Raw genomic sequence first — 20859 nt, forward strand, 5'->3', positions numbered from 1 at the left:
TGGCTACAGAATACCCAAGAAATAGAAAGCTGCACAATAATTTAGTAGGCGTTCTTTGAGGCAATGTTTGCTAGAAAAGATATGGAATCCTAGGTTAAAGTTGAGAAAATGACTCATCCATTTGCTATAATGTTTACCTTTCTTTGAGCCTATGTTTGCTAGAAGAGGGGGGTGCAACGAGGAAGGTGAGAAAAAAAGAAGAAAAAAAAAAGGAAAGTGGAGTTCTATGTGTTAAAAAAATTAATTTTATCTGTTGAATAAAATAAATAAATAAATTATATATAAATTTTAAAATAAAGAGCATATGAATTAATTAGAAATGACGATTGATTATATAAATGTGTGTTTAAATTAATTAATTAGTTAATTAAATTAAATTATTTATTTATTTATTTAGTTATAAAATAATTTAAATTAACTAATTTATTTTTTAAAAAACTTAACTAATTTATAAAAAAATAAATATTTAGTAATTTTACATATTTTAATATTAATTTTTTCATGATATTATTTATTGTTTTAAGAGATAAATTGAATAGTTCAAAATTTATATTAAAAAGAAGGTAAGTGTTTCCAAACCAAACACTATAACGTAATCTTCTCAACATTCCTTGCAATCATTACTTTTTCATATTATACCAAACATTGTAAAACAATCATCACTTTTTCATATTATACCAAATGCTGCAAAATTATTTTTCAAAAATCACATACTCTACAATCACATTTTCAGTAAAATACCAAACACTACCTGAGTTTTTAAGTTTAACTTTAGAATTTTACTACATATCTTAGAGTTAAGTTCACATGATTATACAATTATTGCATGTAAATAAAACGTTAAAGTATAAAAAAAAATATAAGAATTCATTCACAAAACGTAAACACAATAATGAAATAATATGATAACAAAATAATGCATGTGCTAGAAGAAGTTAAAAGCCTCCTCCGTGGACCATACCAATGAGGGGTTCGAGAGAATTCTAGTCCTCATTCTCATAACCAGTAGCTTCAATAATTCCACCATAGTCATCTTGACCTGGCCTTTCAAGGAATTCTTGGACTGCATCTTTTACACCTAATATAGACTATTCACGATCCCCTACTCTAATTTAAATTCACTAGCATTATATTTATATATAAATCCGTCCACTTCCCATGCTTCTCAATTAAATGGTTGTTAATCATAAAGTCAATTTAATATGTGTAACTCTTTTGCCACCTATAGCTGTATGTGTCCTAAAGTGACGAGGACAATATTATCCAAGATGTTTTGGAGTTATGATATGCACATGTCCTAATAATAGGTATTCTCTATACTATGCTTTGCTATAATTATCTTTATGTTCAATACCACATGTTACTGCGGTTTGTATGAACTTTATAAATATGATAAGTTAATAATTACACATTTAAAACTTAAACTATAGTAAAATGTTAAATTTCATATTTGAAATTAAGTATTTAAATTTTATTTTTATTTATTAGTTTGCACACGAAATTAGCACCATTAATCAAATAAATGGCGTGTTCAAAAAGAATCAATAAAAACATCTCATGTGCCTAAAAAGGTCACATTATTTTTTTTATTTTGAATTTTTTCTATTTTTTAATTAAAATTTTGGAAAAATAAAAATAAATAAATTTAGACAAGTTATAGTTTTCATTAGCTCTTTTTTAACATATCACTAATTTTACTAATAAATTTCAAATACGTAATTATAATTTTTAAAGTATAGATATCAAATCGAGCATTTAATTATAATTCAAGCACCAAATGTGTAATAAGTTATTGTTATTATTTTTTTTTTTTTTTTTGTGATCATCTCTGAGGCCCTATCAGGATTGTTAGCAATGGTTAAAGCCTCCAAGGATATTTCGGGTATTGAAATTTGTAGAGGAGGTTCGAACGTGACTCATTTACTTTTTGCGGATGATTGCATGCTTTTGGGGAAAGTTAAAAAGTCAGAGCTGATGGCTTTAAAAAACATTTTTTAGAGGTATGAATTAGCCTCTGGTCAAAAACTTAATTGTGATAAATCAGTAATTCTGTTTAGTAGAAACACTTTTGGAGTGGAAAAAGAGGTGGCTTGTCAAATGTTGGGCATCAAAAATGAACAGTGGGAAGGTTTTTACCTTGGAATGCCATTAATCAGTGGAGGATCAAAGAGACAAATTTTTAGTTATGTGAAGGCAAGAGTCACGAAAAGAGTTCTGAACTGGAAAAATAAATTCTTGTCAGCTGCTGGTCGAGAAACGTTGATTAAGGCTGTAGCTCAAGCAGTGCCTAACTATGTAATGAGTTGTTTTAAACTCCCAAAGGCCATTTGCAAATATATAGATTCAGTGATAGCAAGGTTCTGGTGGAATGGTGATGATTCAAAACGAAAGGTACATTGGAAGAGCTGGAAATCGTTGTCTTTTTAAATTCTCTAGAGGATTGGGATTTAGAGATACTCGTTGCTTTAATTTAGCTTTGCTGGCAAAACAAGGGTGGAGATTACAAATGCAGCAGCCGACTCTTGCTTATAAAATTCTTAAAGCAAGATATTTTCCAAGGGTTCATTTTATGGATGCCCCTGTTGGGTCTAATCCCAGTTACCTATAGAGAAGCATCAAAGAAAGTCAGCAAATCCTTAAAAAAGGATTAGTTTGGAGAGTTGGCAACGGCAATGATATTCAGGTATTGGAGGACTCTTGGATCCCATATGAAACACCTCGGGTTGCAATGGCATATGAGGAAAATGTGAGTAACTCAATGATGGTGTCTGAACTTATCGATGCGAGAGGTGGGAAGTGGGATGAAGTGAAAGTTAAGCTGTGTTTTCCTCTTTATGAGAGTAATTTAATTTTGTCTATCCCTCTCAGTGTGAGGCTTCCTGTTGATAGACAGGTGTGGGTTGTCAGTAAGCATGGACAATATACGGTTAAGTTTGGTTATCGCTTGATTTCGTCTCTCCTGGATGATTCTGAACCTGGCTGTTCGTCCGATTCGTTCGATGGCTTTTGGAAGGAAGTTTGGAAGCTCTCTATTCCGCGTAAAATTATCTTCTTTATGTGGAAAGCCTTGAAAGGTGCTCTTCCAACCAAGAAAGCATTAAGCCATCGGAAAAATAATGTGGACAATATATGTGTTTTCTGCCAAGAGGATGAAGAAACTGATTTTCATATTTTATGCTACTGTCAATTTGCGAGAGCAACGTGGTTGTCTTCAAAATGGGGATTTAGAGACATAGGCGCACATTCCACCTCTGTTTTTGATTGGATTTTCCAGGTAAGTTGTAATCTTGGCCCTAAAGATGTTGGAGAAATAGCTTGCATATTGTGGGTTATATGGAAAGCAAGAAATTTAAGAATCTTTGGCAACCAGATTATGAATCCTGTTCAGGTTCTTAAGCTGGGACTTGACATGAATAATCAATATCATATGGCTATGGAGGTTAGTGCAACAGAGAATCGAGTATTGGAGACAGAAAATAGAGGTTTTCGTTCGAGAGGACTAACCTTGCATTCAGATGTAGCAATGGACCAAGTTGATGGAACTACGAGAGTAGGTGCTGGATTTATCATAAGAAGACTGAATGGTGGTTTTTTTTGTGCTGTCGGAAGGAAAATACAGTATTGTGCAAGTGTGGAGGAAGTTGAGTTACGAGCTTTGGTTTGGGCGTTAAGTTATTGTGTTTAAGAACAAATTATGCTTGCTGATGTTTTTCTAGACAACCAAGTAGTTACGGGATGGATTAAAAAGCAGCAATTTACTGGAGCTTTGGAACATCTTATTGAGGATTGTACAATTTTGATGGAAAGAATAAACTGTCAAGCCATTGATTTTTGCTCAAGAGAGACCAACCGGACAGCACATTCAATTGCCCAGATTGCTAAAAGAATAATGGATGAAATGATAGAATGGAAGGACTCTTCACATCTACCGGTGTTGATTCAAGAAGCTGTTGATAATGATAGAGTTTTGTTCCTAAGACATGAAGGGTAATTTGAATTTGATTCCGAGATTGTTCTATCTCATGATTGATGAGTATTTTTTTTATTATTATTATAGGTTTGTCCCACTAAGTTTACTATGATAAGGTTTTTAACGAAGCTCAAATCCATGGGGTGAGTAACAAATGGGTTGGGATGTTTGTTTTTCGGTCGAATATTGTTAATTCTCTATGATTTTTGACAATTGTGGTATTATTGAAATGTAATAAGTTGTTTTTAACAAAAAGAAAATAGCCAAAAAGAGCTGCAAATCAAAATCACGAGGCTTAAGGAGTACTTGGAAGAAGAATTCACGTGCCATGCACGTGCATCGTGGAATGACGAATGGATTAAATAATAAGTAGGGAAGGCGCTTAACTGCTAGCCACCCGCTTTCTCATCATCCAATTACTCACCTGAGCTGATTTCTCTTATTTTTTATTTGTTTTATCCTCAGAAAAAGAACACTACGGAGATGTCTTCTCCTCTGCATGGACACCCAACTGTCAGTCCCACTTCTTTTCTGGGTGTTTCGGCTTTTCAGTTCTTGCAACCGCCAACACGATCAGCTGCTGTTTCTTTCTTACGGGGTAATTTCTTCTGTTGTCATGAGTCATTCATATGCAGGTTTTGCTTTCTATGTGTAACTTCTTTTGTTTTATTGAAGCAAACTTTTATTCTGTTCCCAGTAGCAACTTTATAATCATTGGCCTATCATAAATTGTTCGTTTCAATCATTCTTTGGGATTTTGCCCCCAGGCATCCTCATGCTTGATTTGCCTAGCTGTTATTGGTGGATTCCTTCTTCGCATCTGAATTTTATGTCTTGAACAAGCTTGAGTACTGGTGAATTACGCTCCTGTTCTGTTGGTTAATGATATGTTTAAGTCATTATGTTTGTGCCATACAGGGGAAACAATTTTCATTTCTCTTTTAAGGTCTATTTCGTTATGTAATATTGTTCCACATTGATTAAGTTGGGGGTTTGTTGTGGCACTACAGTCAAGTTGCGCTTCTCCACCAATTACTATTTGCTTTTAAGTTGGAAGCTTAACCTGATATAGAAGCCTTGATTGTTCATTTCCCCATTTCTTTTCGTGTTTTTCGCGATGTTTCTATGTTTCATTGGTTTTGTTGGACCTAATTTTACCCCAAATCCATTATATTTTAACTTCCTTCTGGCCTTGTATTCAAGTTAAGCTTCTCTACCTATTACCAATTGGTTTTATGTTAGATACTAACACATCTTTCAAACATGCTTTATTGAACCTTAGACTTGAATCCTTTTGTGAGACTGATAATTTTGATAAACAATTCAAAGCTTGTCCGCAAAAAAATTCTTTCTTGCAACGGTAACTCTGCTAGAAGTATTAGTTGATTTAACGCTTGTTTATCAGTTGATCGAAGTTTGTTGACATTTCCTTCCAATTGTCATTCCTTAAGAGTATAGCTGCACCGTGAAACTGTGAAACATCAATGCTAAATTACTTCTTCTTCCACTGATTTTATAATGCACATACCAGTTTACTGGTGATTGTTTTGTGGGAACATAAGAAGTCCGCTTTATTTTCTGGTGTTCTATTCAATGTCAATCAAAGAGCCTGCTATAGAACTTAAACTTCTATGCTTGGTATAGAAAACAACACCTAATGCCTTATTTGATTGTGCTTCTTTCTACTCAAATTTCTCAGGTACAGCTATAGCTCAGATCTTGTATCAAAAAGGAACTTCTTTATATCTGCAAAACAGGTTGAACAACTCAAGGTCAAAGAAACTGATCTCTGTTGCTCCCAGATGTAGCCGTTCCTCAAACTCCAATGAAAGTAAAGATCAAAGCAAGGTACATACGCCATACTACTGCTAGCTCAACGCGTATCTTTTCCTATATCATGCATGTAAAGTTTGCCCTCTAGCTTCTTTTGCAAGAAAAGAGACAGGTTTATAAGATGTATTGAGATTAGGAATATATCAGGTCTTCTGTTTTTAGACCTTTTAGACCTACAAATGTTGGACGAGGCATTGTTAGCTTACCTGAAATTGTACTAAAACTCGTTAGTTGAAACAATTAGCCCTCAAAAAGTTAAAAAAGGGAAGAAGCTCTTTGAACAATGTGTCAATTAGGCTAGTTTAACAAATCAAAAACACCTGATCACCGAACTTAAGGAAAAGGATTGCTCACTTTCTCCTTCTTCATTTAAATATGCTTGATCTAATTTATGGTTCCTTAACTACCCTCAACTTTCATTATGGGTTCATATGGTTGACTTGGATGGTGAAGTCATATCCTGCTTGTTCTTGGGCAGACACCTTTTGGATACACAAGGAAGGATGTTTTATTGATTGGTGTTGGAGTCACTGTTGCTGGGGTTGGCTTGAAAAGTGGATTGGAGGTATCCAGGTTCACTTGTAATATTTATTCTTACTTTTGGCTCTCAACTTTGGCTTCTTTTGCAAAATTCTATTCTTGAAATAAAATTAGACACACTATTTATTCTACATGCATGCTTTTATTCTTTATTCTTGGAATAACATAATCCAATACGTTGTGACAGAGATGAGACATTATTTCAATTAATTCATTTATGGACGTCCTTACTCTTGTGTGTTTATAACAAAATTAGGCTCCCTATTTTTGCTTTATCTTCTCAAGTTTTTCGTAGAACTTATAATATGATTGATGAGCACATTTCACCAAGATGGTTTAGTGAGTAATTCCTTTCTGTAAGAATCCCTGTGATGATGGTTATGCAGTTTGCCGGAGTTGATCCTTTACAAGCAGGAAATGTAGTACAGTTGGTATTGGTTTTGGGCCTCACAGTTGGATGGATTTCAACATACATCTTTAGAGTCTCAAACAAGGAAATGACATATGCTCAACAATTACGTGACTATGAAGACAAAGTCATGCAGGTTTGCATCTCTACACTTTTCTCTTCCAATGTTTAGGACTAATATCTTCCAAATTGGTGCTCTACTCGTTGCCACATTGCTGTACTGCTTTTTAGGCATTTGGTTTCATCTTGCCGCAAAGAAGTTTTATTTCCTTATCATGCTTCAGAACTATGCAGCGTTTTGGCTATAGTAAAATGATCAACACAATAGCTCAGTAAAATACCTTATCTTAGATTGTTTGTTAATGGAGGATCTGCCTGTTTGAAGCAGATGCTATGGAAATTGACATTTGATATAGTTCCAATCTAGGTTGGAGGAATCTTGGGGCTACATTGGATTTATTCCTAATTGGTTGGACTAGATCAGTGATATTTCACTTGGAAACATTCTGAACTTTGTTTCTCATCACACGGCTACACAAGGGCAGTCTATTCAACAACTATCAATCTTCAGCAACATGTAAATTAGCAAAGCCTAGTAGTAGTGGCAATGAGACAGACTCGGAACCTTCACTGATACAGAATAACGGAAGATGGTATCATGGCTAGCCTATGACTTGGTCTAGGTAGTGAGAAGAAGAAGAAAAAGAAATGAGAAATTGGCTTTAGTTTCCAGTCATATCCCAATCAGCAAGCGTAACCTTTCCAGATCTCCTATGTGTTTTGTTCCATGAATCCCTTTGTTAGGATCCCAAAATCTGACTCCTTGACCCTAAACTTAATCTTATATACCGTTTTGCAGAAACGTCTAGAAGGTTTGACTGAAGCTGAGCTGGAAGCATTGCTAGAACAAGTCGAAGAAGAGAAGAGGAGCCAAGCAAGTGGAGAGCAGGTTAACTGAAGCTCTTTATATTTTATATCCCATTAAATTTTGACAGGAATCAAGGTAAGAGGCTCATTGTAAATGGTAACTTTTGGAGGATGCTCTGAAGTTAGCCTCATTTGTTGTTAACTTTTGGGCAAAAGGAAAATGCTTGTGTATGTTATTTACGGAAACCCAGAATCAATCACTGGACAACGCCAAATAGTTTCAGGTCAACAAGGATTCATTTTTATGGCGAAATAGTTTTTTTTTTTTTTTCTTTCTTGCTTTTGGGTGCATATGATAAAGCAACCTGGATTAAGGATAATCGAGTCTTTATCGAATCGGATTATCGGATTACTACACATATCGGGTCATTCTAAAACTCGAGCATTATGATTAAATTATTTTGGGTTCGATCTTAAATACCACTTAGACACAGCCAGACATAAACACATGAAAATCTCATTTATTTTCTGGATATAGGCACCATAATAATGGTGTATTATAATACAATCACTCTCCAAGGTCAAAGCAACTTGTACATCTTACCCTTGAGAAAACATCCGAAAAATGACTCAACATCAATGCATTTCTTTGTATACTGTACAATCTGTACATGGGAAAGTTTAACTTAAAACAGAATACAAATCAAAGAATACTGACACAAAGTTATCAACTTGCCACACCATGGTAGCCAACCAAACAAAATTGCAAACTTTAAAGCAAAAAAATTTAAAAAAAAAAAAGTTGAGAAAGAAACAAGCAAATGAAAGCCCCAAATCAAAAGAATGAAATGAATATGAAACGTGCAAAACCGAAAACTAGAAACTTTTCATGATACACATCTTACAAGCAAGGGAGATAAAGCCATCCCTAGATGGATTGCCTTCATCAAGGCCACAAACTGGAATAGACTCTCTTCTGAGAACCACTTCAGTTTCCACCTCCGAGCCCCTGCTACATTCTTTTCTTTCTTACTTGCAGCAACCTCCTTTTGCGCTTTGGTTGAGGAGCAGGCCCCTGATGTAGTGCACTCGAGAGCTAATGTCACACAATGGCTTTCCCTTCCCTCAATGACCTAAAAGTGGAAATCAGATTTTAATTCTTTTCCTGAATCTGATAGCAAGTAAATCAAAACACAATGAAAATTGTGCATGTAAATCAGATTATATCATAACTCCTAAAGTTACAGCTTCCAGAGAGTTGACGATGCACAACTATAAGGAACAACCACAATTATATCTATTCACTAGCAGCTATGAGATTTTACAAGTGGTCAGTTTACCCAATGTGCTTTGTTCTATTTAAATGTACCTATTTGACCATGAGGAAGAACCCTCAAAATTTACAAGGGAGGTGATGCAGCACAAAATATGCTTACTGAAGGATTAGACTATTCAGATATCTGTTTAATTAAATTCAACATATTTTATGGATCAATGCAATTTTTAGTATTTAGGGAATGATTACAACCCTTATAGGATATTTGGCATTAATATTTTCATTAGGGCTTTGGAAGAAGGCTATATTTGCGTTATTTTTAGATTTTGGCTGCTTTTGATTGTGGACTTTTGAGTTTCTCCCTTGGTTCCATCTCTTTCTTTCCCAATTTCCTCTATTTCTACTTAAATTTCTTCAATTTCTTCAACTTTCCCTCTAATTCTTTCTGATCTCCATTTCTCTCTCATTCCTCTCCCTAGTGCTGCATAAGGAGATGAGAAGGTAGAGAATACAATGAAATTAATAGAAAGGTTAAAAGAAATTCTCAGAGAAATACAGTAAAGTGGAGAAAGAAAAGACAGAACCAAGAGGGAAAATCTCAATAATCCATTATTAAAAGCTACCAGAAACTAAAAATATCATGATGGTATTAGACTAATCTGTAACCCTAACATAAACACAAAATACCAAATATAACCTAAATGCGGTAAAAATTCTCTGAACACTGAAAATTACAAAAACACCCAAAAAAAATATATATTAATCTCTAATCATTCTCTCCCTAATTGATGCAAAACAAGGGCGGGGAAGAAGAGGCGAAGAGAGCTAGAGAAAAATAAGACATAAAGGGCAGAAACACCATTAAAAATAAATAATCTCTACATAATTTAATTCCAATAAGCATGATCTTGTTCTGCATCAGTCTCCCTAATCGATGCAAAACAAGGGAGAGGAAGGACAGACAAAGTAAGAATGAAAATTCTCAGAGAAATACAGAAAAGTGGAGAAAGAAAAGACAGAACCAAGAGGGAAAATCTCAATAATCCATTATTAAAAGCTACCAGAAACTAAAAATATCATAGATGGTATTAGACTAATCTGTAACCCTAACATAAACACAAAATACCAAATATAACCTAAATGCGGTAAAAATTCTCTAAATACTGAAAATTACAAATGCACCCAAAAAAATATATATATCAATCTCTAATCATTCTTTCCCTAATTGATGCAAAACAGGGGTGGGGAAGAAGAGGCAGAGAGTGATAGAGAAAGATAAGACAAAGGGCAGAAACACCGTTAAAAATAAATAATCCCTACATAATTTAATTCCAATAAACATGATCTTGTTCTGCATCAGTCTCCCTAATTGATGCAAAACACGGGAGAGGAAGGACAGACAAAGTAAGAATGAAAAAAAAAAATTAGACACAAAGTGAGGAAACAGAGACACTTAGATGAGAAATAGAAGAAACAAGGGAGAGGAACTAAAGAAAACCAAGGGAAAGGGAAAAAATTTTCATTACTCAATGCATAATGTCCCAATAAACAAAAAGCTCCAATAAATAGGAATAACATAGACATATAGCATACTCCCTAAACCCTGACACAAACATAAAATATAATCCAACCATAAATGCCCTAATAATTCCTTAAATAGAAAAAATTACAACTGGACAAATAAAAAATATACAAAATTAATGAAACAAACCTCTACATAATTTTGTCCTTCAATGAGCATGACTTTATCTTGTATCATCTAAATTCTCATCCCTCTTTCTTATAATAAAGTTCTTATTCCCATGAATTTCAAGAGAGAGAAGAAAAATAACATAAAATGCAAATAACCCATCTGCATTGATGATATAAAGCAACAACAAAGAAAAACCACACTAGCAAAATAAATCTGATAATATTGCATATAAATAGACCTATCAATTGAAAAGTATCAATGACTTAACATGGAAAACAATTAGAGGAACCTCTTCATGATCTTCTAATAAAGAATCATTATTCTGCCAACATCAAACAAGTATGAACTGAGAAGTATGACCATCTACTGAAATGAGGACTATTAGAGCAACATGTTAAAAATAAAAATAATATAGAAGTTGCAGAATGCAAGACTAGAAAGCTAGGAAAGTTACCATCTCAGATATATCTGTGATGTTGCAGCATGAATCGAGTGAGAAATATGGAGGGGAGCTTGCATCATTTGGGAGAGAGCTGAACTGAATAATATCTTCAACACACACAAGCACATGTCCTCCGATAACAAACAGTGATCTTGAGTTCCATGATTCCTCTGTCCAGTTATGACATAAAAGAAGGTTAAGCATAACAAAGCACTGAGAATAAGATTTGTGTTTGCATGCTTGTGCACGCCCACACGAGTTGGTGTGCAAGGCAAGAACATGAATTTGCAAAGATCAAGCGGTGTCATATTATCCCAAAGTAAGAACACAAACTGCCGAACATAACCATACAACAAAACTTTCTCTTATGAAAGTATGTACACTCAGGAACACAGAAGTCAGCATCCACAACAACAATAGAATGCACAGCAAGCAAATTAAGGATAGTCGTGCAGAAAAAATCTAAACATATTCTAATACTGTAAACTATCAAGACACTTTCTCGCTAATTCAAGGGATTTTACTTTTAGCTCTCAGAAAAGGTAAACTATAACATGTCCTACAAGTTAGTCAACAATTCTAGACTAACAAACATGCAAACGCACACACACACACACACACACACACACACACACAAACACACTCTGCAACAAACAATATTCATTGGTAACCTCTGTATCCTTTTTAGACATATGTGCAAGCACACAAGGTTTATAAATTGTACACTACAAGCCTTATTACAGTAATAATAACAATAACAATAATAACAATAATATTGATGCCAGCCATACCTTATTCAAACATGACACAAAAGGGAAAAATTCAAATCCAACAGAGAAATTGGCAGGACATGGATTCTAAAAAAGTTTATCAGGAATTGAAAGCACAACAATTTTAACAATAAGCACAATTCACAATTGACTCTACATTATATTGCCACTTGTTTTTCTACCTTTCACATTTTCATTAGCATGCACCTTCCCAATTCCATCCACAATTATAAGAAACATGTGAATTATAACAAGCAAATTAAATATAACAAATGATAACCAAGGTGAAATTAGGTGAAACTACCTTCATTGCCACCTTGCTGAAAAAGCACCATGGAATACTGGAATATGCTTATTTTTGAACCTCCGCATATTTCATTCTCAAATAACTGAGCCTGCACCTTCTCCAAACTGCCATTTAAATTTCCAAAACCTCAATCTACCATCACAAAGAAAATAAATGATAAAGTTCAAAAGTAATAATGGTTATATTCCTCATTCCATTTGATATAGATGGTTAACCTATAGTTGTTCTACGACCAGTGCATGCAACTTAACCACATTCACAGACATTGGGAAAAATCAGAGAGAGAGAGAGAGAGAGAGAAGAAGAAGAAGAAAAAGAAGAAGCAGAAGAAAGATAAAGAAAACAAAACTAATATAAAATTCATTTTTGGAAGTTCAAGAAAGGTATTTATATCACATAAACTTAGATAGAGGAATACATATAATAAGTTAGGCAGTAGGTTTCATGTTTGAGAGAGAGTATTGAAATCACCTCCTTAAAGCAAATTTATCATTTGGCGCACATGAATCAAAAACTTTCAAAGTCTGAAGCAATTGAGTTGATTTCTCGATGCTACGTGTAATGAACAAGTAGGCTACACTCCCCTCAATGTATGCCCTAACCAACAATAGAAAGAAGAGACAGTTTTAGAGAAGCAATTAGTTTCTCAACTTATACAGAATTATCATAAATCACCAACCTCACAATCTGAAGACCCAGACCAACAAAAACCTCTCTTATATCTTCAACCTTATGGCAACCTAATAAATCCAGGATAGTATCTGCAAAGCCATTATAAGTCAACACCCCAATGATATTTGACAATCAGCAGAAGAAATTATTTCAAAAAATCACCACCAATACAATCAAGAATAGCATGCCTCATGCAAAAGACTACTTCATAATCCAACCTGATCCATCAAATGCAACACCAACAAGCAGCACATACAACTTTTCCTCACTGCTTAATAGTAGAGCTACTTCTCTGCAGATGGAAAGATATCAAAAAAAAAGAAATTACTTAGAATGCCAAATTTTCTGTTTACAAGAAAGATACAGTTAGTGCAGGGTTATGAAAATCATAATCAATAATAAAAGAAAAACATTAAAACAAAATCAAGCAATACAAGATCGAGGACTTCAGAAATGCCCAATTTAAATATTATAATTCACTACAGGCAATCAAGGAATAACACATGATACTACATCTATCCTGAATCACATAATAGAAAACCACGAAGATTAATACCAAAAAGAGAGTAAAATTTTTATTTAAAAATGACAAATTCATTAAAACACATTGGCAAGGGCAAAGACAACCACAAAAGAATAAAACAATGATAAATGATGGGTATAACTTCACATAAAACATTTCAGATAAAGATATTAACACAAAGTTCTCTTGTGAATCAAAACTCAATATCAATGGTTTTAATCTTATTCAAGTGATGGCATTTCGTATTCTCTAGCAGGAGACTGTTAAAGTCTCATTACAACAAATTAAAACCTCCTTTTTAATACCTACCTTTCTTTGCAGACAGACTGGTCAAGTATACAATTGCAACGCATATATAGCATACAAGTCTCATGAACTCTCAAATCTGCAACATTTTTATTGAAGTAGTCCTCAATAAAATCATTCTTCCCCTGAGAAGAGCATTTAGCATCAGAATATCTAGCAGCATCATCAAATAGAGGAGTTGAAATTGCATTTTTCCTCATCTGATTTTTATCAAAATCTTTCTGATCAATCCCATTTAAAAAGTGCTTCCCCTGCATGTCTTCAATATCAGCCCCACAAGCATCCAGATTATCATTTGATTCTTGTGGCACCTGTTTACGGCCAACCATATTATTCTCTTCCAGCAATGAAATCACCCTTCTTTTTGTTTTCCTTCTGCTTTTTCTCTTCTCCAACCAATCAGCCTCTTGCTTTGTAAACGAAGGTATGTCTAGATCATGAGAAACCATATCTAAGTCTTTAGACAATTGCAGGGGTTGGTTTGCAATTACAGTTTTAGAGGTGCTAAAGGTATGTTCAGCACATGAATCAATGAAGCAGATGCCATTTTCACTTCCATCTGAAACCTTGTTTCCTTTTTCATGGTAATTATCCTCAAAAAGATCCGATTGAGAATGCCCTTCAACACTCCTATTGAGATGTCCCAGGACTGGTAGCCCAACTTCACAGTAATCATCTTCACTACAGCTGGTATCACTATCAGATGATGCCATTGAATAGGAATCCGCAGATAACTGCAGAATTTCTTCCACCAAATTGTGGCGGCGATGCAAAAGGTCCTCTTGATAATGAGGCGGTGATCCAGGGTAAGCAGAGGAAGAATTAGACTCAGTTATATCATTAATTGTATTCAACTGTGATACACTGGCATTTTCAACCATCCTATTACTTCCTTGGACAGTAACAAAATTATGATGAGAACTCTCAGCTTGCATGGATCCACTGCTAGTCTCATCATGCAAGTAAGATTTCTGATACTCCTGTTTAAGATCCACTGTCCTCAAGCCTGGTAGAGAGACCCCACCAGTAATACCTGAGGGAACAATATGGTCAGAGTATTTGTGGGCATGCACACCAGTAGATGTATCTGCAAATGAATTATCAGATTCTAGGAAATTCATGCTACTTTCATCTCCTGAAGCTTGAACCGAGTCTGAAACATATCTTGAACTTTCGCTAAGTTGCCTCTCACTTTTCCCACTTTTCTTATAATTTTCTTTTCCAAGATGTAACCTAGCCCCACCATCATCTGCAAAATTCTCAGAAGCATGATCCATCCAGTCCTTGAACTCCCGCAACCAAAGAATGGAGCGCTCTTTCTTCAATTGTTCTACTCTGTTCATCAAATCAACTATTTCAGCTTCATCCTCAGATATTATATTCTCCTCTCTGCTTTGAATTTCATTATCACATGATACAGAATCCAGATCAGAACAAATATATGTGCTCTCTCGTTCACCCTCAATGCAAGCAAGTCGAGACACCTTTATCTGCAATAAGAAATAACCACCTATTAGCACTGATAAACAAGGTATAAAATATAAAGTACATTCACTACCAAAAATAACCATAAAAAATATGCTTTTAAAAGACTAACCAGGGTGCCAAAACCATTTCACCACAAGGAGAGAGGGAGGATGGATGACTGTAAAGTTAAAACAACATACAAGTTCAAGAATTGAGGAAACTTTACGCACCCTCTTTTTGTTGATACCCCCCTCTCCTTCAGCATCAACCTTTGCAGGAGAATAGAACCCAAAGCTGGAAGGTCGCTTCTGTCTACTGGCAACAATAATTTTTCTCTTCCAATACTCTCTGGTGCTGATTTCCTTGTCATCTAACTTCAACTAGTCAACAATACAACAGAACATCAGGAGAACTGTAACATTAGCAGAATAACAAGACAAAAAACAGAATTATGAAATGTATACAGAAAGGAGTATGATGTAAATTGAAAGATAGAAGTTCAACAACACAAACATGCCAACTGCTAAGGAATACCTATAAGACTTACATTTTCTGGATGACTGAAGTAGCTGAACACTTGTGCTCGATACCATCGGGCACCACATAGTGGATTCCCTTCCAACCACAAGCTTTGTAGAGATGGGAGGCTCGCAAGGAACTCCAACTCTGAAAAATTGGAAATAATATTGTAGGAAACATCAAGTCCTTCAAGTGACTTCAAAGTCTCAATCCCACGCAATGTAGTTAGAGCATTGTTCCTCAAAACAAGTTTAACAATATGACAGGAGACCTGCATTTGTCCAACAACAATGATGTATAGATCCAAAGCCAATTCCTATATGAGAACGTTTGAGAAAGGCAAAACATTCCCGACATAGAGCATGTTACTTGAAACTTAAGCAAAAGAGATGTTTGCCCAGAAAAAATGCAAAATAAATGTCTGATAAGTAAAATTTTAAACAGAGAAATTGTGAAATTTTCCATTTTTTTACCTCAGTTAACTGGAAAGCCCCTTTGTTTAATGCTGGGCTCATTCTCTTTTAAGTTTAAGAAAAAAAAAACAGAAGTGCAAAGAAAAAAAACAAAAAGAGGCACAACCAAAGTACTCAAGGAGAACACAAGAAAACAACCAATGAACAAAAATACAAAAAAATTCCTATCATGTGAAGTCAGGTAAAAGAATCAAATTAGACCTTTGTCTTCTACTTAAAACCATATAACTTGAGTACGAGCACTAAGAGCAAGGTCTTTTTACGATACTTTCACATCTAATTTACTCTCTCTCTCTCTCTCTCTCGATGTTTCAAATGTTCAAACCAACTTAGACGTGTCCATTATTTGTTCCCAATAGGTGCTACCATCACCTTTCCTAAATGCATGCAACTTTATCTAATCTACATTTTCTCATATATACACATATTCATCTCAAAAGCCTCATGCAGCTACCATCATTTTCTGCACATATGGACATTTAAGTACCCAACATTCAAGGCCACATTGCTTAAGTCATATTGTTAACATCTCCATAATAACTTCCATCTTTTTGGTGATGAAGCCAAGATACTGAAACCACTTACATTACAAAATAAGGCTCCATTTGGTTGTTGCTATTGTGCTTTGCTTATCATTGCCTTCCTCAATAAGTTATTAAAAAGCGAAAGCAAATGGTATAAAAAAAAATCACAATGCATCAAAAACGAACAAATGACTAAGATGTAATATGATAGAAAAAAAAACATGATTTTGTTATCAAAACATTTTACATTTTTAGCAAAAGTAACAACTACATTATACCTGAAAAAATTCAAAAAGGTAATCTATCTTTCAGTCTATTTCCCTCTGTCTTGGTAAAGTGAGCATAAAGGTTCAGCAATTCCTAGTACAATCTTCAACAACACTGCAGCTTGCTAATACTTTTTTCATATAAAATATCAAGCACTTGTGAACTAGAAGTTACAAGATTGTGAGAGATGACCACCCATGCAACATGGAGGACCAATAAAAATAAGTTGCATGACACTATCACACAACTTGGTACTAATAAGACAAGTGATAGGTTGACATAGAAAGGAAGTATCAAATCTTTGCTACTTGATAGTATCAAAACTTTACTGAATTCCAACCACTTGCTTGCAAATATTGCAGCACTCAACAGTTAAAATACACAACCCAAACTCATCCACACCAGAACAAAAGTATGAAATCCTAAACCCAGACCCTAACAGACAAGTCAAACCTGAAAAAAGAGGTACTGATATAAAATATCTTTTCTGAAATTCTCTTTTCGGAGAGTGAGAAAGACCATTGTCCTATAAACAAAACAGAGAAAGGACGTTGGAACAACATTCAGATGCCATCAACTCAGTTAGCTCAAGATACAACATCAGACTTTATACTAGAGCTCATTACTTCCTTATTGTGTTTGTTAATGAATAAAGCCTAATAAGCTTCTCTCATCTATAGCATGAAAAAACTTTAAAATTTGTTTTAAGCAAAACAACGACTGCTACTATGGAACTCTGACAAAATGTAGTACAGGCTATTGTACAATTACAAACAAAATGAAAATGGGGGAAATCAACAAAAGTATTCTGCAAACAACAAGCTATCTACAATTGAAAAATACAATACTAACATATGCCCTCATTTAAGACTTTTTGAATACAATACTAACAATTCCAGTGATTCCTACCTCACTAAAGGATGAAATGGTTTGCAGTTGATTGAATCCAAGGTCCAAGTGTTTCAACCTAGCACATTTCCGAAGATTATCCACCTTCGCAAATTTGTTTCGACTTAAATCAAGGGTTTCAACAGCAGGAAGAAGTTGCAAAGACTCATCCATTAGTACCAAGCGATTACATGCACAGGAAACAAAGGACAACCGGTTCCATTGTGGAGAGCCCTTTATCTCAGCAATTCTACTCGCAAACACATGTCGCAAAGCATCCTACATAATTTCCGAGGACAATCATAATCCATAAAATCTTCTGAAGTTTCCAAAACTAATTCACCAACTGTTGATTAAAAAAAAATTGAGGAAGAGAATTTGTTCACAGAACCCAGCCGTAATAGCATTAAATGGTACTTAGGACAAACAAAAGCGAATAATAAATTAATTATTATTTTGTTTGAAAGTAAATGCAAAACACCCAAAGAAATTCACATATTCAGCTTAAGAAGAGACTCACAGTTGAATTATGACAGATAATCTTCTCCAAAGTATGCCTCAACTCAAGTAATCCTTTGGCTGCTGACGTTGACAAATCGCACCCCCTGAGTTCCAGAACCTTAAGTCTTCCAAACGGCAGCAGCGAGAGCGGTGTGGGATCACGTGCAGGCGGGGGCAAGGCAGATACCACCTTAAGAGTCGTTAGGAGCCGTAGAATCCGGCGAAGCTGCTCGAGAGCACGGTGGTCCCCAAGATCCGACACGTAGGCACGTAGATAGTCAACCGGAGCTCCCGCGAGAAGTCTCTCGAGCTCCTGCAACGCCTCGAGCCGAGACTGCACGTAGTGGAGCCCCGCCGGGTTGAGCTTCAGCACCTTTGTCCCTTCGATCAAAGCCCCCGCTTCCTCGTCAACGAATTTGACCAGCTTCTCGAGGTAGCGATCCCCTGTGACGATCGCCATTGGGCAGCAGAATAAGGGTTTTTTTTTTAGAAACAGAAGAAAATCATCCGCCGGCTCATACCCAAGCTTACAAAAGAACAGCAATTCATATCCCCCGTGTACACATATGTGAAGAAATCAGAATTCTCCAACTGTTGATAAAAGAAGCTTATTTACAAAACAAAGTGCGAAAAGAGAAGGAAAAGAAAGTGGAAGGAAATTGCTTTGAAGATTGAAGGTGAAGTTTCAAAAGAAGAAATCGAATGGATAGGGAAGTGAGGGATGGAATTGTATTATAGGAGAGAGAAGGGAGGTTTAGGGGGAATAGGGGAGAGAGAGACGGCCATGGGCAGAGGATGGAGAGAAGACAGAGATTGAGAGGGATGTCGTGGGTTTTGTAAGTTTGTAGGGGTAGGGGTTGGATGTGGGGAGTCATTAATTGGGATTCTAATCATTGGGTTAGACTTGTGCGTTCGTCAAGTGAAATTTGAGTTAGATTTATTTATCACACCTGGCGTACATGCACGCAACCTTGGGACCCCACCTACAGCGTGTTTCGCTTGTGTATAGCCTACGTGTGTTGGCTTTCGCCCACATTTCGGGTTTGGTTCCGGAACAACAGTTTGTATGTTGGTACAAACCGGGAAGTCCAATTAAATCTCGTAATGGTAAGGGGTGAGTACGGTTTGGTTTAATCGATTTTTAATTTGGTTTAATCGGTTTTTGGTTTCGTTTCGATAAAAATCAACTAAAAAGCTTTATTTTATAAATTGACTGAATCGAAGTATATATGAGATTGATTTTGATTGGTTAAAATTGACTTCGATTCAATTGATTTTGGAAATAATTGTAATTTGGGTTTGTGAGAAACACTTTTAGAGTAAAAAAACTCAACTTTGAATAAAAGGATTTTCTCAACATCATATAAAAGTAACATTGGCCTCTTCTTGGAGATGGATGCAATTTGAGTTTTTGAGAAATCATGGGTCTTGAAAAAGATAGAGATAGAGTCAAGCTTATCTGGGGTTTCAAAGTAAACAATTTTAGGGGCATGCAAAGTAGATTCCAAAGACAACCAATAAGTGTTAATGAGGTAAGAAACCGTAAAAGATTGTTGCTAATTTGAAGTGGTGGAGAATAATCTGAGAGATAACATCGATGGGTTCTTTTGAAGAATGCAAAAAAGCTTCATAGTTTGAAGGGCTGTGATCTTGTCTCTCTTGTGAAGAAGAGTTTTGCTAATAAAACAAAACATGGGAATTGAAATTAAGGGAATGAGAGAACATAATCACTTGAGGCAAATCCGTTCTGCGATTGCCAAGGACTGAAGTTTGAATTCCAACAGGGAAACTCACAAGTCTAACTAATTCGCCAAGCCTACGTTAACCCACTTGGACTGAAAGGTTTTTCTTCGAGGTAAGACCAAAATGGCAGTGCTTTGATCCTTTGTTTGGATTTGTATTCTAGCCATACACGTGTAAGTTATAGCCTTGATAAGGCTTTTGTGAGCTACTTAATGTAAACAAGATCAATAACAGTGCTGACTTTCTTTAACCCTCGAAAAAATAGAAAAAAAAAAAGAAAGGGGAGTTTGTTCTTCGATCAGTTTAGGGGGGAAAAAGTTCCCCCCAATGATCGAATCGATCGATTGGAGAGGCCGATCATTGCAGTTGACAATTGCAACAGCAACCATCAAGTCGAACCGTCGGTTGCAATCGATCGCTGCTCACTACTAATTGGGTCAAATTTTATCATAATACAGCAAGTCCAAAGACATATATATATATATATATATATATATATATATATATATTTAATGAAAGAAAATTTTGTTATGGAATATAAACATATCACACTATTTTTTTTTTTTGATATGCAACATATCACACTATATTAGATCAATTCAAATTAGAGTAAATTTGATAAATGATAAATATATTATCCACATTCTAGATATTTCAAAATTCATTTACATGTGGATATTATCTAGGTAATGATGTGGGATTTATCAAGAAAATAATGTAATTTAGAGATGAATATTAGTAGGAGATTGTGATAGTCATTGATCTGTAAAGGGCTTCAACTATAAATAAAGAGTCACCCCACCCTCATAACACGTTTGGTTCGCAAAATAAATAGAAATAGTATATAATAGCTATTATGTAGGAATAAA

General features: G+C 35.1%; 3 protein-coding genes across 8 annotated transcripts; 2 read left to right on the plus strand and 1 right to left on the minus strand.

Annotated features, from left to right (window-relative positions):
• LOC18604375 lies at window positions 2098-3991 on the plus strand. Its single transcript, XM_018117016.1, has 4 exons — window positions 2098-2391; window positions 2609-3274; window positions 3389-3629; window positions 3717-3991. Exons 1-4 carry the CDS (start codon window positions 2098-2100, stop codon window positions 3989-3991), a joined length of 1476 nt encoding a protein of 491 aa, XP_017972505.1.
• LOC18604376 lies at window positions 4367-7932 on the plus strand. Of its 2 annotated transcripts, XM_007036808.2 has the most exons (5): window positions 4367-4568; window positions 5670-5818; window positions 6282-6368; window positions 6730-6888; window positions 7612-7932. In XM_007036808.2, exons 1-5 carry the CDS (start codon window positions 4454-4456, stop codon window positions 7708-7710), a joined length of 609 nt encoding a protein of 202 aa, XP_007036870.2. In that variant the 5' UTR covers window positions 4367-4453; the 3' UTR covers window positions 7711-7932. The 2 variants fall into 2 exon arrangements, with proteins under 2 accessions (XP_007036870.2, XP_007036871.2); XM_007036809.2 differs by lacking the exon at window positions 6282-6368 and having other exon boundaries at window positions 4368-4568.
• On the minus strand, window positions 8246-19130 carry LOC18604377. Of its 5 annotated transcripts, none has more exons than XM_007036810.2 (11): window positions 18267-19125; window positions 17768-18025; window positions 15623-15865; window positions 15306-15455; window positions 13612-15098; window positions 12998-13071; window positions 12787-12868; window positions 12579-12704; window positions 12105-12211; window positions 11043-11200; window positions 8246-8752 (listed from the first exon to the last, which is right to left on the minus strand). In XM_007036810.2, exons 1-11 carry the CDS (start codon window positions 18705-18707, stop codon window positions 8507-8509), a joined length of 3372 nt encoding a protein of 1123 aa, XP_007036872.2. In that variant the 5' UTR covers window positions 18708-19125; the 3' UTR covers window positions 8246-8506. The 5 variants fall into 5 exon arrangements, 4 of the variants coding, with proteins under 4 accessions (XP_007036872.2, XP_017973309.1, XP_007036873.2 ...); XR_001927183.1 differs by having other exon boundaries at window positions 8672-8752; window positions 12105-12239; window positions 18267-19130; XM_007036811.2 differs by having other exon boundaries at window positions 8698-8790; window positions 18267-19128.

The sequence above is a fragment of the Theobroma cacao genome, chromosome 3 (assembly GCF_000208745.1).
Source record: "Theobroma cacao cultivar B97-61/B2 chromosome 3, Criollo_cocoa_genome_V2, whole genome shotgun sequence".
Taxonomy (NCBI): Eukaryota; Viridiplantae; Streptophyta; class Magnoliopsida; order Malvales; family Malvaceae; genus Theobroma; species Theobroma cacao.